The 16,909-nt window shown below is 39.7% G+C and overlaps 1 protein-coding gene across 1 annotated transcript in view; it reads left to right on the forward strand.

Annotated features, from left to right (window-relative positions):
• The window catches only part of TTC39C (tetratricopeptide repeat domain 39C), a 121,718-nt gene that overhangs the window by 63,994 nt on the left and 40,815 nt on the right, over positions 1–16,909 (forward strand). The window contains 2 exon segments of the mRNA XM_019013896.4: positions 2,262–2,616; positions 4,585–4,753. Coding sequence (XP_018869441.2) covers positions 2,262–2,616; positions 4,585–4,753 — 524 coding nt within the window.

The raw sequence follows: 16,909 nt of genomic DNA on the forward strand, positions 1-16,909 counted from the left end.
TCCCCAAGACCACCTCCAGGTTTGATGACTTACATGCAAGACTCATCTTACAGTCATATTTTTAGCTGTGACTTCTTACAGCTAAATTACGTTGCAGTCTTATTTTTTCATTTGTATTGGTTTTCTTTCCTAATTTTATTGTGGATATTTGGAGGGCTTAGATTATGTTTTGTAGTTCATTTGTGTTCCTTAGATACAAAGGAAAATCAGCAAAGGGAAAAAGCACATGGGGAGGCGGAGTCCAGGGGAGACCAGGCACAAGCTTCCAAGGCTTTGCTTTCCGGGGAGTCACACAGGATGTGCTAATTTGCTCCAGCAACGAGTTACAACAGTGCAAATGAAATGTCACTAACCAGGGAGTCTCATTAGAGACTTAATGCCAGAGTTTTTATTGGGGACCGATCATGTAGGCACCCCTACCTTGCACATAGACAAATTCCGGACTCCCAGAAGAAAAATCAGTGTTCAATGTACATCATATTATTTGTGCAGACAGTTTAGGTGCACACAGTGAGCCACTCTTATCAGTCCTGGAAATGGTAAGAACTTTCCCAGAATCCAAGTTTCCATTCCAGCCAAGGGCCAACCTTGTTAGCAGTTCTATTGAAGGATAGCAGTCAGGCCTGCTGCATCAACTCTTTTCTACACATCTATTCTTAGATCACTCTCAATTCCGGGATTGGGTTTTTGTAAAGCAGATTTTATTTTATTTCATATATTTTCTGAAATTTAAAAATGCCGTTCTGAAAACCTCTTTTCCTACTGTTCCAAAGGGCCTGGAAGTCTGACAGTTCATGTTGTCCATTTGTACATGAGGGTCAGAGTTGGTATCATATTAATAACACTGCCAAGTGGATAAGCTCTCTTATAGTTATGAGAGAACTTTATTTTACAGAAAATTCCCTACAGAAAATCCTTTCCTCAAAAATGAGATGATGATGCACTCAGATAGTCCTATGTAAGTTGACCTCCCCTAGCCCTTCCTACTCATCTGAAGGTAAAAATATTCCTAGGAGGAGTGGTCAACAGTAGGGTCCTGACAGGGGCCAGTGGTGGAGGGAGGTGGTAAATCCCATGTCTTACCTCTTATACTTCAAGTCGTCTTTGTGGTATGTGTTCTTAAGAGGGCTCTGTTAAGAAAAATTGGCCTAACAGAAAATAGTGGAAGTGGCTTTAAAGATAAGAGATTTGTACCTTCTGCTGTGCAGTAACTTTTTTATTGCTACTTCACTGGTTGGGGCAGTGGATAAACCCCAATTTCATAAACCAAATAAAGCCATTCTGATAAGGTGTGCTTAAGCCACACAGTACTCCTCAGATATACATGAATTGGGAGGTCTTTACATTTTGCATTTAACATGAATGACTTTTTTGATAATAAACTGGCTATTTGTTTACCCAGTAAATATTAATCTTTTTTGCCTGCTTATTTTATTTTTTTTGGCAAGATGCAATGCTTGGTGCTTGGGTATACATTTTTTCTTTCTTTTTTTTTTTTTTTTGAGACAGGATCTCACTCTGTTGCCCAGGCTGGCATGCCATGGCACAGTTGTGGCTCACTGCAGCCTTGACCTCTCAGGCTCAGGGAATCCTCCCACCTCAGCCTCCCAGGTAGCTGGGACTACAGATGTGCACTACCACACCTGGCTAAATTTTGTATTTTTTATAGAGATGAGATTTCTCCACGTTGCTCAGCCTGGTCTCAAACTCCTGGACAGTAATCTGCCCACCTCGGCCTCCCAAAGTGCTGAGATTACAGGCATGAGTCACCGCACCCAACCTTGGCTAGAAATTTAATGGTCACCTAGACCTAGACCAAGTACTTGCTTTTGAGGAGGAATGTAACACAGGGTAGACAAATGCAAGGATTATAAAAAAGTTTATCAGGAAAGCAGTATAGTAATTCAGAAATGCAGCGGAGGGTTTCACGGAACTCGTGAAAAGATGGATTCAGGTGATTCATTCATTCATTCAATGTATATTACATACCGTGCTCTAGGTACTGCATGAAGGGCTTTATAGAACAATGAGCAGAAACACACATGCTTAGCAGTCATCATCCAGTGTAGTGAAGGGAGACTGATGAGAAATAAGACATTTAAGTAAGCACTATAAGAACACTGGGTACAACAATAGATACTAATTTTTATGTTTTTTACATTTTTGGCTTGATTTTCAGGTTACTGTTCAGTATCCTTTACTATAGAAATAGAAAAATTATTTTGAATGTTTTTGAATCTTTTCTCCCCTTCTCTTTTTAGCTTATATCAAAGGTGGGTGGATCCTTAGGAAAGCCTGGAAGATTTACAATAAATGCTATCTGGACATCAATGCCCTTCAGGAGCTGTATCAGAAGAAGCTAACTGAAGAGTCCTTGACTTCTGATGCTGCAAATGATAATCACATTGTGGCTGAAGGGGTGTCTGAGGAGTCTCTGAACAGACTGAAAGGTGCTGTTAGCTTTGGATATGGCCTTTTTCACCTTTGCATATCCATGGTGCCCCCAAACCTGCTCAAAATCATCAACCTGCTGGGTTTTCCTGGAGACCGCCTACAGGGGCTTTCTTCACTGATGTATGCAAGCGAAAGTAAGGACATGAAGGCCCCTTTAGCTACGTGAGTAGCTGTATTGCAATGCTTTGGTAGATAATATAGTGTTGAAAGTAAGTAAACGACAATCAAAGACTTTAAAGGAAACTTCAGGTAAAATGTTTGGTTGGTTGACAGGGTGCTGTGTCTTATGTCTTTCAATGCAACACCAAGGACTGTGTTCTGTGGTCGTGGTGGTGGTTCTAAGCTGACTTTAGTTAGAGAACAAGGCGTTGTTCACTAGTCTCACAAGTCATGTATTTTAAAACCTCCAATGAGTTTATAAGCAGTTTTTGTGACTTTGACCACAGTCTCTGAGATTCACGATTCTGATTTTTGGACTTAGAAGGTACAAATTTGATAAGCTTTTTCTGTGGTTCTGAAATTTTTATTCTTATAAAGAATTCTCACATTGGGTAATTTTCCTTGATGATTCAAGGTGGTTTCCTATATGTGACATGGATATTTTGTGCTCTTTCGCTAAACTGAGTCATGTTATGTTCCTTGGTTTAAACTTAAATAATAATTATTTAAGCAGGAGAGCATGAGGAAGCTGATATAACTACCTAGAACAAGAATTCACCAATTTCTACATCAGTTAAAAGTGATGTGTTTTTTGTTTGTTTGTTTTAGTCTGGCAAATATCTACCATTTGTAACCTGAGTAATTTAACAAGATTCCGGATATTCTTTGTCTAACATTACAGCACTTGTCAAACTTTTCCCCAAAAATGTTGATATCATAGAGGACCTTACCTCAATTTCTACTTGTATCAGTATTGAGAAATTTGGATGTTAACTCTTAATCAACTGATAGCTATTTAAAATATCATTAATTTTGCATTTAAAAAAATTATGCCTCCCTAAACTCATTGAAGTACACAGTTGTCCTTTATTAATGTGAATTAATAGGTTTGTTAACTTGTGGTCATTTGTCTGTTTATATCTTAATATTTTATGCTTACCTCTGATAAAGAAATGAATAGAATTAATAATGTAATTAGTATGAGCTCCATAAGAGAACCAAATTTATAAGCACACCAGAAGTATGCATTTACATAAAAATATTTGACATGTTGGTTAAACATTTTTGTCTGGTTGTTTTTTTTTTTTTTTTTTTTTTGAGACAGAGTCTTGCTCTGTAGCCCAGGCTGGAGTGCAGTGGCGCGATCTCGGCTCACTGCAACCTCTGCCTCCCGGGTCCCGGTTCAAGCAATTCTGCCTCAGTCTCCCAAGTAGCTAGGATTACAAATCCCAATGACTGTTTTGTTTACCTAGTTTAACATGGCCATTTTTTTTTTTAAATAATGAGTTTGGAGCAAGGGAGTCTGAAGTAATTTATTTATTTGCTTGTTTTTTAAATTGAGCATCTTCAAAGGCCAGAGAAAGAGCCCTTTGTCTTATCCTCTCACTTATTTTAACCCAACTTAGTATAATTTGTGTCTGTGGTTTCCATATTTAAATTTATTCTTTTTTATACATTTTCTTTTTCCTTTTGACCTATTTATTTGTACGTGATATTTAAACTTAGATTCTAGGTTTATACCCTAAGTTTTGTGAACGCAAGAGGAAACAACATTTTCCTTTTGCCAAAAATAAATAAATAAAGCTTTATTACAAGGGAACAGTAAACTCATGGTGACTAGTTACCATTTCTAATTGGTGCATTAATGAGTAAAGTGTAGAATTCAGAGATTTATGTCAGCCATCTCTTCAGCAATCCATCTAGAAGGCTCAGAAAAGCTAAATGCTCCTGTTACTTTATTCTCCTCTCCCCTGAGGGAAGGGTGTCTTCTGATTTATATATTGTGCTAAAGTTGCAGTTTTCCAAATATTAACATTAAAATGGGGAAAGTCTCTGATTTTACTTCTTCAGAGACTGCATAGTAAGCTTTTTGGATAGAGTAGTATTGGAAGAACACATACTGGAGTTTTGAAAAATGGAAATGGTGTAAGGAAAGTTATGTGCTCAATGTTTCTCTCCCTCTTCCTCTAGATTAGCTCTGCTCTGGTATCATACTGTAGTCCGCCCGTTTTTTGCCTTGGATGGCAGTGATAACAAGGCAGGCCTGGATGAAGCTAAGGAAATTCTCCTTAAAAAAGAAGCTGCTTATCCAAATTCTTCCCTCTTTATGTTTTTCAAGGGACGGATACAATGACTAGAGGTACTGTACCTTCCTCATCTTTTTAAAATAAAGCCTCCGATGATCAAATCTCTGATTCTCACTTGAGGACTGGTATTAAAATGAGCCAGAATGTCACAGGGCCCCGGAGCATTTTGTTCTTTTGCCTTTGCTTGTGTCTTTGCTAGGGAAGACTCTTCCAGGAACCCAGGATGTTAGTCAGTTACCTTCTGTTCGGAAGATGTGGGCGAAGTAGGGGTAAGATTCCTCATTGCTAATGACACAAGATTGGTGCACTTCCAGCCTAAGGCATGTGAGCATTATTTAGTTGCTGAGTTGAAAAATACAAAATACAATTTTTTTCCCTCTCTGAATTACTAATAGTCTCTTTCTAAACTTTGATCTTGGCTAACAATTGACTTATACAAAAGTTACTGCCTTAAATATCAGGGCAACATGAGCTTTGAAATATTAGGAGCTTTTATCACATTTTCATGTGCTTCATTTGGCTCAGTACTGTGTTAAGAGCTTTACACACGCTCTTCCATTTCATCCTCAGAACAACCCTGTGACATAGGTGTAAAATTGTCATCTGCATGTTATAGAAAAAATAAACAGGGATCTGAGAGGGCTTCCAGCAACTTCCTGTGCTTGCCCAGTGAGTGAGCCTGGGTTGTCTCACTCCAGAACCAGAAATGCGCTGGCCTTTGGAGTCTACTTCTCCTTTGCATATCTTTTTATCTGCTTGTTTGAGGTTATGAGGATTTGTAGAAAAATGACAATATAAGAAATTAATCATACCTATGAAATAAGATAGCTGTTATAGTAGCTGCTCCATCTACATTGTTACCAAGAGTTATCAGGGAATCAGTTTGAGATTTTAACAACATCTGTCCTCCAGTTAACCAGGCACTCTGAGAAATCAGCCCTCATGAGTCCTTTTGAAGATTTTTGCCTAGAAATGCTTTCATGGGCACAGGAATGATTTGTTTTTTTTGGGGTGGGGATGCAGGCAGTGGAGTGTGTATTACTTTCCCAGTCATTTTTCTCCTTCATAAAGTGACTCCTTAAATCTGAAGACCATGCAGAGCAGTTTTCTAAGCGCTTTGTATGTGGAAGATGTGTTTTAGAGATTATACTAGCAGTTGAAAATTGAGATATAAGCTGGGCATGGTGGCTCATGCCTGCAATCCCAGCACTTTGGGAGGCTGAGGCAGGTGTATCACCTGAGGTCAGGAGTTCGAGACCAGCCTGGCCAACATGGCGAAACCCTGTTTCCACGAAAAATACAATAAACTAGCTGGGCATGGTGGTACGTGCCTGTAATCCCAGCTACTTGGGAGGCTGAGACACGAGAATCGCTTGAACCTGGGAGGCAGAGGTTGTAGTGAGCCGAGATTGCGCCACTGCACTCCAGCCTGGGTGACAGAGCGAGACTCCATCTCAAAAATAAATATATAAAATAAAATAAAATAAAATTGAGATATAGTTCAGAAAGCCCACCAAGATCTGAATTATTTAAACCTGTGTCCAAATTGTTTTTGTTCTCATTATCTCGCAGTTGTTTTTCTTTGCATACAGGCTCGTGAACCCTTGGTTGTGTTTCTCCCTTTTTTCTCTCACTGTTTTTTTTCTTTTCCTTTTTGAGACAGGTCTCACTCTGTTGCCCAGGCTGGCATGCAGTGACACAGTCATAGCTCACTGCAGCCTCAGCCTCAACCTTCCAGGCTCAAGCGATCCTCTGACCTCAGCCTCCAAAGTAGCTGGGACTACTGCTGTGCGACACCATGCCTGGCTAATTTCTGAATTTTTATTTTTAGAGATGGGGTCTCCCTATGTTGGCCAGTCTGATCTCAAACTCCTGGGCTCAAGAGATCCTCCAGCCTCGGCCTCCCAAAGTGCTGAGATTACAGGTGTGAGCCACTGTGCCTGGCCTCAGGATGAGTGCTTTCTTAGATTTAGATTTCTTAAAGGGCAGACATAAGTTCTGAGTAGCTTTGAACACGATGCTACAGGGTTTAGTGTTTAACAGAGATTTGCTGGGTTTGGTGTTTAACAGATATTTATTACAAGGGGAAAGTAAATTCATGGTGACAGGTTACTGTTTCTAATTGGTGCATTGACGAGTAAAGTGTAGAATTCAGAGATTTACCTCAGTTATCTCTTCAGTGATCCATCTAGAAGCCTAAAGTTTAAAATTGTGTGCAGCAGTGCAGTGAGGCCCCTTAGCTTTGGACATTTGTTAGAATTCTCTCTCTTTATTCTGCTGATGAATGAATGCTCTAAATTGGGTTTTGAAGTTGTTAAACAGAAATGTGAAAATCAGAATTTATATTTTGTTATACTTGCCATTTGAGTAATTTTTCATTTTAAAACAAAATTGCTTAACTTTTGGTTAAGCTAATAACTTTTTTCCCAAAAATCTTACTTTGACATGGTTTTAGTTTGTGCCACGACTAATTCCTATAGAGGATTGAGTGAATACTAAAAATAAGCAGTCATTCCTTGTTGTCAAGATGGTTCTAGAAATAAGGAAGCCGCAGCTTCATCAAAGGATTCCTGTAAATATGGTTTTTGGAGGTACATAGTCCACATTATAGCTCTTGGTAGATATGTAGTCTATTTGGGGGTAGATAATTGTGATCAGAGTGCAGAGGGTAGATGCTAGAACTCCTTCACAGTTAAGCGGCACTTAACACAGTTAAGTTTTAAGAAAAAACACACAAGATCTGTGACTACTGTTATTTAGTGAGCTGTAGCTTTAGGGCCAGACAAAATATGATGAGTGTTTCTGTTTGGCTCTTCCCAAAGGCCCAGAGGATGAAAAGATTTTAAGGCTAACTTGAAATATGGTTGTTATTATCCCCAAGGTGCCCAGACAGCAGCGTTTCATTGCTCTTCCCAGGTATGTGTAGGATGGTATCAGAAATGACCATGTCATCCTTCATTTGCAGATGAGGAACTCTGCCCAGGGAGACTGTGATATAGCCCTTGCCAAAGGCTTTTTGTAAGGCTTTGAAGGCCCTGACTCAGTTTATGAAACATACATGACTCCTTCCAATGAATTTGCTTACAAAGAATTTTTTTTCTTTTCAGTGAACATTTAGGTTAGAAATAGGGCCCCTTGAGCTCTTTTTATCAACACGTACTCACAGAACATGGTCTAGGGGCTTTAATTTAGGGCAGGTGCATTATATGACACCATCTTTGTTTCTTCAGTGACTCAGAATCTGTGAAATTATTTGAACAGCTGCTTTTGTGTAAGCTTGCTAACGTGCAGGGTGACTATCTCAATCTGTGCCCGTCAGTGTTCATTCTTCTGTACTCATTATTTTCAAATCCTGTTCAGTGCCCACTTTTTCTTTTAGTTTTGTTAACTTTTTACGTACTTTGCCTTTCGTTGTTTGGGACTCTGTAGAGTGAATATAGGAGGATTTCTTCCACAGATCTGCCCCTGTCATGCCTCTTGCATAAACCTCATTGTGGTGACTTCGCTGTTTTCTGGTATGGCCTCAGTTGATGTTGCAGTGAGTGCTACACCATGATGGTGAGGTCCGTTTGCACCCCAGCTGGTGAGCACAGGATCCTCTTTGCCAAACTGCAGAAAGAATTCCCTTGTCTCACTGCCTCCGCTTCTCCCCACTGCGTGTCTATAGTACTGTGCCTCGAACCTTCTCTGCCCACTTGTGTTGTCCTTACAGCTGATCCTATTTTCCTTGACTCCTCCCATGTGACTTACTACATTGCTGGGGGGAATGAATGTGTGAATCCAGTACCTAGCATGTGGCAAACGCTAAGTAAGGGTGTGATGGTGGTTATTATTCCTATTGAGTGCTTAAGCATGGGAAGTCAGGTATCACATTTTCGTGTTTTTTTTTTTTTTTTTTTCTTTTGGGGAAAAAGAACTTGTTTGGTGTTGAGAGCTGTCAATAAAGCAAGGCCTGTGATTGGCAAAATTGGTTATGGGTGTAGCTATAGGAGATGTATGTACTATACACCTGTTTACTTATCCCTGAATTTCCACAATGCAAACAATGTTTAGGAGGCTGACCAATGGGTTGTATAGGAATCTCAATTTTCAAATGTGAATTGGTAATTATAATTTTGAATTTCTGTATTTTCCATTAATGTTCACTTAATTTTCATTCAGTTAGACCTATGGTAGTGTTATGTCCATTAAGATACAAGCAATTAATGAGTATTTTTCTTGATTTTTTTAACAATATTAGGGACAAGTCTGTATTTTCATAAACTGTTTTCAGTTGTCTCTGCTCTTCTTTAAGCAATACAGATTTACACAACTTTTTTCTCTTTCAGCTTTAACAGTCTGCTACAATCTGTGACATGTAAGGATTTGGTTTTCTGTAAATACATACTTTCACACACATACCTTATATGGTGTGACTAGTAATGTAACTAATTTTTAATATTATTTACCTCTAAATAAGTGTTCAGATATTCAAATAAATGAAAGTCATTTTCTATAAAGTTAATGAACATATTCTAACAAAGTTCCTATGCAAGCATTTTGAGAACTGTTTTTTTTTTTTGTTTTTTGTTTTTGAGACAGAGTCTTGCTCTGTCACCCAGGCTGGAGTACAGTGGCGCAATCTTGGCTCACTGCAACCTCCGCCTCCCGGGTTCAAGTGATTCTCCTGTCTCAGCCTCCCAAGTAGCTGGGATTACAGGTGTGCACCACCATGCCTGGCTGATTTTTGTATTATTAGTAGAGATGGGGTTTCACCATGTTGGCTAGGCTGGTCTCGAGCTCCTGACCTTTATTTTGAAACTGTCTCCTGAGCTTGAGCCCATACGTTGTGAATATCCTGCATGCTGACATTTTAAAACCTTAGGTTTGGTTTTTGGAAATCAAAATCTGGGCCTAGCACAGGACTGGCACTCAATGTATGTTGGCTGGATGAATAGATGAAGCTACTGGTAGAAAAATCTATTGCTGTATGTCATTTCTTTTTTCAGAAATGACGTTGGTTATCAAGGACTATTTACTTTTCTTGTGGCACCTAAATGTGTTTCTGAAGTCAGTTCCAAAGAAGAAGTTGCAAAAATGTCTTGATAATTGAAATAAGAAGATGATCTCCTAAGAAGGGGACCAAATCAGCTATTTAAATTCCAGTATGCTGGCTAAACAATCAGTTTCATTTCTTGAGAGTCACATTTTTATTTCAAAGATGGGATTATAAAGAACTGAATTAAATTTAATTGAAGTAAAAAAGTAAATACATTAAATGAACTTTATCTGTTATATTTGTATTGGTGTATATTTGTCACATACACATACATGCAAATAGATGTTAACATACACACAGACATAGGTAAAAATCACGTTGGTGTCTTCACCTCATCTGCAGCTCTTGGCTCTGAGTGAGCTCCAGATGTATGGGCAGTATTGTCTGTAGGGAGTCAAGAATGGAACAGTTCGGATTTCAGTAAAGGCTAGGGAGCCTTGCAACGTTGAAGTCATCAAGTAGCTATGGTCGTGCCTTTGGAGCCTCATTATATAATCTTTCTCCTATTTGAAGCTGCCTTGTTTGTTTTTTCAGAAGAGACACAGCCCTCTCTGCCCGTCCACCACTCTGTTGTGTCCTCCCCTTCCCTCACTCTGTTCCTGCTGAGAAAGGGACAGTGATAGGATGCGCTTCCCCCAAACCCTCTCAGTGTCTGTGGGGATGGCTTTGATGCTTGACCTTTACGTCGCCATATTCATGTCACCCAGGTTTGCTGGTTCCTTTCAAGAGGGTGGAGGTTCTTCCCCCTCATTTTCAATTCCCTACGAAGCTCTGTGTGAAAGACTTTGTTTAGACTTCTATCCCCGGCGTGCCTGTGTTCTGTCTCTGGACCTTACTTCCATCCATGACTTCGGGTGCCATCAACTGTGAGAGGTGCCTTTTAAAAGTGGGCTTTAGTGTTTTCTTTCTGTATGTTTATTAAGATAAAGTTCCATTTTCCATCAGTGACCCCCAGAATTAGTGGGAGGTCTCTGTGATTCTTCAGCCCATCAGTTCATCATTGTGACAGGGACAGGAGAGCAGACGTTGACCCCTTTGGTGATTTATTTATCAGATAGAAGAAAGAACAGGGAGACCCCGGGGGATCATGGAGAATATGGCCAGTGCAGAAGGGCCTGTGCTCTCCCCCATCTCTAGGGTACGTTGACATTATCAGAGCTGTTTGGTGGCTGTGTTTCTTTGCATCTGTTGAAGGGCAAGCCTGCCTCTTGTATTTGGAACAGCATGCCTTGTCAGCATGATGTAATGTTTTTATTTATAGGATCAGGAAAAAGGCAATGCAGGAAGAGAAATAATTCCCTGAAGTTCTGTTAATTGTAGTCTTCTCTTCCTGCATCCTACGTGGTTCTGTTAATGCTCAGGCACCAAAAAAGGAGGTTTCTGTTTATTTTTAGAACTATACAAAATGAGAGATTGATCTAATTTGGTGTAGAGGATATGAAGGATGTATTTGTGTCTCACTTTCCAGTGAGATAAATTCATATTGTGTGGCTTAATGACTGTTTACTGAAATGAGAAGATGTTAGTAACCCCACTACACTTGCTGTCCTTTTAACCCTACCTATCTGTTGGGTTGAAAAGCAAGTAGAAGGTTAATATTGATTTATATCCCTAAGCTTATTATGTGTGCCTAAGAGGATGAGCTTTCCCTTGCCTACATAGTCCTAAGGGTAGGGGGCAAAAGCATAATCTATTGCTAGGTGACCTTTCTAGCAATATTGCTAAAGCGATTCTGCCACTCAGCAGCATTAGTGCTGAATTGCATGTAAATAAGTGGGTTGTTGCAGTGTGTCCTTCTGCTTGCTACAGGTGACAAGGAGATCCTCTCATTTCAAAACACATACATAATTATTTTAAGATGTTAAGCAATGTCATAAAAGTAACCTAGTGATAATTACATTCTAAGCTGTTTTACTTAAAATTATTTTGTAATCTTTATACACACGAGACTTTCTGCATTTTGTTTACAAATCTGATGTTTACAAGTATTAACATAATTTTTTAAGTAAATAATTGATATGCAGGCAGACTACTTAGATTTCCCTTGTGTTAATAATCTACTATTTTCCTGTTGTTGGGAAATTGTGGCTGGGATATTTGACTGTTGTTTCCCAATATTTCAATGTGATAGCAAGTACTGCAATAAATATTTCAGTATATATATTTTTAGCTCCTTATTAGATTATAGCTCCAGTGGTAGCATTGTTAAAATCAAGGACTATAAACAGCTCTGTGTAGCTCTTAAATGATGAGAAATTCTCAAGAAATAGGGGGCCAGAATATAATTATTCATTATTTTGTGCATGGTATCTACCCCATAATTTTGTTTGCTTATTTTTATTTCCATAATGATACAAATTAAAGCAGTTTAACATTTTTAAAAATACTACTGAAAAGATATCCATGTTTTGTATCAGAACTCTCAGTATTGTTAAGATGGCAGTACTTTCCTAATTGAGCTACAGATTGAATGCAGTGTCTGTCACAATCACAGCATTTTATTTTTTTTGCAGAAATTAACAAACTGATCCTAAACTCAAGGGCCCCAAAATAGCCAAAATAATATTGAAAAAGAAGGAAAAAATGGAAAGTGGAAAAAGAAAACTCCATTTACTACTCTCAAAACTTACTACAAAGTAATCAAGACAGTGTGGTACGAGCATAAGAATAGACATATGGATCAGTGAGAATTATGAAATAAATCTCACATTTATGATTAATTTACTTTTTTTTTTTTTCTTTGAGACAGAGTCTTGCTCTGTCACCCAGGCTGGAGTGCAGTGGCATGATCTCAGCTCACTGCAACCTCCACCTCCCAGGTTCAAGCGATTCTCATGCCTCAGCCTACCAAGTAGCTGAGACTACAGGTGTGCACCACCATGCCTGGCTAATTTTTGTATTTTTAGCGGAGATGGGGTTTCACCACGTTGGCCAGGCTGTTTTCGAACTCCTGACCTCAGGTTCTCTGTCCGCCTCGGCCTCCCGAAGTGCTGGGATTACAGGCATAAGCCGCCACGCCCGGCCTTATGATCAATTTGCTTTTGACGTGGACATCAAGACACGTCAGTGGGCAAAGAATAGTCTTTTCAGCCAGGCACAGTAGCTCAATGCCTATAATCCCAGCACTCTGGGAGGCCAGGGCAGGCAGATTGCTTGAGCTCACAAGTTTGAGACCATCCTGGGCTGTGTTGAAACCCCATCTCTACAAAAATTACAAAAATTATCCAGGTGTGGTAGTGCACATCTGTAGGCCCAGCTGTTCAGGAGGCTGAGGTGGTAGGATGGCTTGAGCCCGGGGGGTGGAGGTTGCAGTAATCAGAGATCATGCCACTGCACTCCAGCCTGGGTGACAAAGCCAGACCATGTGCTGGGACAACTGAGTATTCACAAATGCAAAAGAATGAAGTTGGACCCTTACACTATACAAGAAAATTAACTCAAAGCGGATCATAGACCTAAATGTAAGATCTAAAACTGTAGAACCCTTGGGTTAGGCCTTGGTTTCCTAGACATGACACTAAAAGCACAGTGACAAAAGAATAAATAAATTGAACTACATCAAAATGAAACATTTGCACTATAAACAGTACAATCAAGAAAGTGAGAAGACAACCCATAGAATGGGAGAAAATATTTGCAAGTTATATATCTGATAACGGGACTTGTATTCTGAATATGTAAAGAACTGTTACAACTCAATAATAAAAAGACAAGCCAATTTAAAAATGGACAGTGGGGCCGGGCGCGGTGGCTCACGCCTGTAATCCCAGCACTTTGGGAAGCCAAGGCGGACAGATCACGAGGTCAGGAGATTGAGACCATCCTGGCTAACATGGTGAAACCCTGTCTCTACTAAAAAAAAAATGCAAAAAATTAGCCGGGTGTGGTAGCAGACGCCTGTAGTCCCAGCTACTCGGGAGGCTGAGGCAGGAGAATGGCGTGAACCTTGAAGGCGGAGCTTGCAGTGAACCAAGATCGCACCACTGCACTCCAGCCTGGGTGACAGAGTGAGACTCAGTCTCAAAAAATAATAATAATAATAATAATAATAATAATTATAATAATAATAATAATAATAATGGACAACGGATCTGAAGAAACATTTCTCCAAGGAAGATAGGCAGTATCATAAATCACTAAGGAAACAAAACCAAGTAAGCTACAGTTTCACACCCACCGAGCTAACTACAGTCGGCGAGACAGCCAATAACAAGTGTGGGCAGGATGCAGAGTGATTGGAACCCTCATTCATTGCCAGTGGGAATGTGAAATGGTGTGGCTGCTCTGGACCCAGTTCAACGGTTCCTCAAAATGTCAAACTATATGAAACAGCAATTTCACTCCTAGGAATATGCACAAGAGAAATAAAAACACCACTCCATATTATTATCCATAATAGCCAAAAAGTGGCAACAGCTCAGATGTCTATCAACTGATGAATGGATAAACAACATGTGATACATTCATACAATGGAATATTATTCAGCAATAGAAAGGAATGAAGTACAGATACATACTATAGCATGGAGGAACCTTGAAAACATGTTATGTGAAAAAAGCCAGTCACAAAGACCATATACTATATGATTCCATTTATATGACATCTTTAGGACAGGTACATCTACAGAGGCAGAAAATAGATTATTGCTTGCTTCAGTGTGGAGGTAGGTGAGGGAACAGTGTGGAGTGACTGCTAATGGATACATGGTACATAGTTTCTTTGGGGGAATGAAAATATTTCAGGCAGAGCACAATGGCTCACACTTGTAATCTCAGCACTTTGGGAAGCTGAGGTGAGTGGACCAGTTGAACCCAGAAGTTTGATACAAGCCTGGCAATGTGGCAAAACCCCATTTCTACAAAAAATTAGCTGGGCTCACAGCTGTAGTCCCAGCTCTTTGGAAGGCTGAGGTGGGAGGATCATCTGAGCCCAGGATGTTGAGCCTGTAGTGAGCCGTGAAGTCATGAGACCCTGTTTCAAAAATATATATATTTTAAACTTAGATTGTAGTAGTAGTTGCATAGCTATAATATTACTCTATGAGTATTCTAAAGACTTATTAAATTGTACACTTTAAGTGGGTGAATTTTATGATTTTTGAATTTTATCTCAATAAAGATGTTTTATAAAAGTATTGGCCGGGTGCAGTGGCTCACGCCTATAATCCCAGCACTTTGGGAGGCCGAGGCGGGCAGATCACGAGGTCAGGAGATCGAGACCATCCTGGCTAACACGGTGAAACCCGGTCTCTACTACATATACAAAAAACTAGCCGGGCGTGGTGGCGGGCGCCTGTAGTCCCAGCTACTTGGGAGGCTGAGGCAGGAGAATGGCGTGAACCCGGGAGGCAGAGGTTGCAGTGAGCCTAGATCGTGCCACTGCACTCCAGCCTGGGTGACAGAGTGAGACTCTGTCTCAAAAAAAAGAAAAGTATTGAGAGTGTGCATTTTCTGTATGATTTTATACAATCTCTTTTTCTTCGGATATAAGCTATTGATTAAACCAAGTTTGATGACTTTCAACTAAGATATACAGGCATACATCAGAGACATTGCGGGTTTGGTTCTAGACCACTGCACTAAAGCAAATATCACAATATAGTGAGTCACATGAATTTTTTGGTTTCCCAGTGCATATAAAAGTTTACATTACACTGTAGTCTGTTAAGTGTGCAGTAGCATTATGTCTAAAAATACAATGTGTATACCTTAATTGAAAAAACTTTATTGCTAAAACTATCAATCATCTGAGCCTTCAGCAGGTCGTAATCTTTTGGCTGGTGGAGGGTGTTGCCTAGATGTCGATGGCTACTGGCTGATCAGGATGGTGGTTGCTGAAGGTGGGGGTGGCTGTGGCAATTTCTTGAAGTAAGGCAACAGTGAAGTTTACCCCGCCGATTGACTCTTCCTTTCACGAATGATTTCTCTGTAGAATGTGATGCTGTTTGATAGCATTTTACCTACAGTAGGACTTCTTTCAAAATTAAGTCAGTTCTCTCAAACCTTACCACTGCCTTATCAACTAAGTCTATGTGATATTTTAAGTCTTTTGTTGTCATTTCAGCAGAGTTCACAGCATCTTCACCAGGAGATGCCATCTCAAGAAACCATTTTCTTTTCTCACTCATCATAAGCCCCTCCCATCTCTTCATGTTTTGTCCTGCGATTGCAACAAGTCAGTCCCATCTTCAGGCTCCACTTCTGATTCTAGTTTTCTTGCTATTTCTACCACATTGGCTGTTTCTTCCTCCACTGAAGTCTTGAACCTCTCAAAGACATCTAGGAGGGTTGGAATTAACTTCTTGCAAACTCCCATTAATGTTATTTTGACCTCCTTCTATGAATCCATGTTCTTAATGGTGTTTACAATGGTAAATCCTTTCCAGAGGATTTTCAATTTACTTTGCTCAGATCCATCAGAGGAAGCCATGTCTATGGCAGCTATAGCCTTATCAAATGTATTTCTTAAATAATAAGACTTGAAAGTCAAAACTACTCCTTGTTCCATGAGCTGCAGAATGGATGTTGTGTTACCAGACATGAAAACAACATTATATCTCATTGTACATCTCCATTAGAGCTCTTGGGTGGCCACGTACATTATCAATAAGCAGCAATGCTTTGAAAAGAATCTTTTTTTTTCTGAGAAGTATGTCCCAACAGTGTGCTTAAAATACTGATAAACCATATTATAAACAGATGTGCTGTCATTCAGGCTTTCTTTTTTCCATTTATAGAACACAGGAAGAGGAAGAGTAGATTTAGCCTAATTCTGAAGGACCCTATGATTTTCAAAATGTTAAGTGAGCATTGTCTTCAACTTAATGTCACCAGCTGAATTAGCCTCTTAGAAGAGAGTCACCCTATCCTTTGAAGCTTTGAAGCCAAACATTGACTTCTCAAGCTATGAAAATTCTAGATGGCATCTTCTTCCAATAGAAGGCTGCCTTGTCTCCACTGAAAATCTGTTGTTTAGTATAGCCGCCTTCATCAATGATCTTAGCTAGATCTTCTGGTTTTCTTGCTATGGCTTCTCCATCAGCACTTGCTGCTTCAGCTTGCACTTTTCTGTTATGGAGACGGCTTCTTTCCTTAAACCTCATGAACCAACCTCTGCCAACCTTGGGCTTTTCTTCTGCAGCTTCCTCACCTCTGTCAGCCTTCAAAGAAT

The sequence above is a fragment of the Gorilla gorilla genome, chromosome 17, assembly GCF_029281585.2.
Source record: "Gorilla gorilla gorilla isolate KB3781 chromosome 17, NHGRI_mGorGor1-v2.1_pri, whole genome shotgun sequence".
NCBI lineage: Eukaryota > Metazoa > Chordata > Mammalia > Primates > Hominidae > Gorilla > Gorilla gorilla.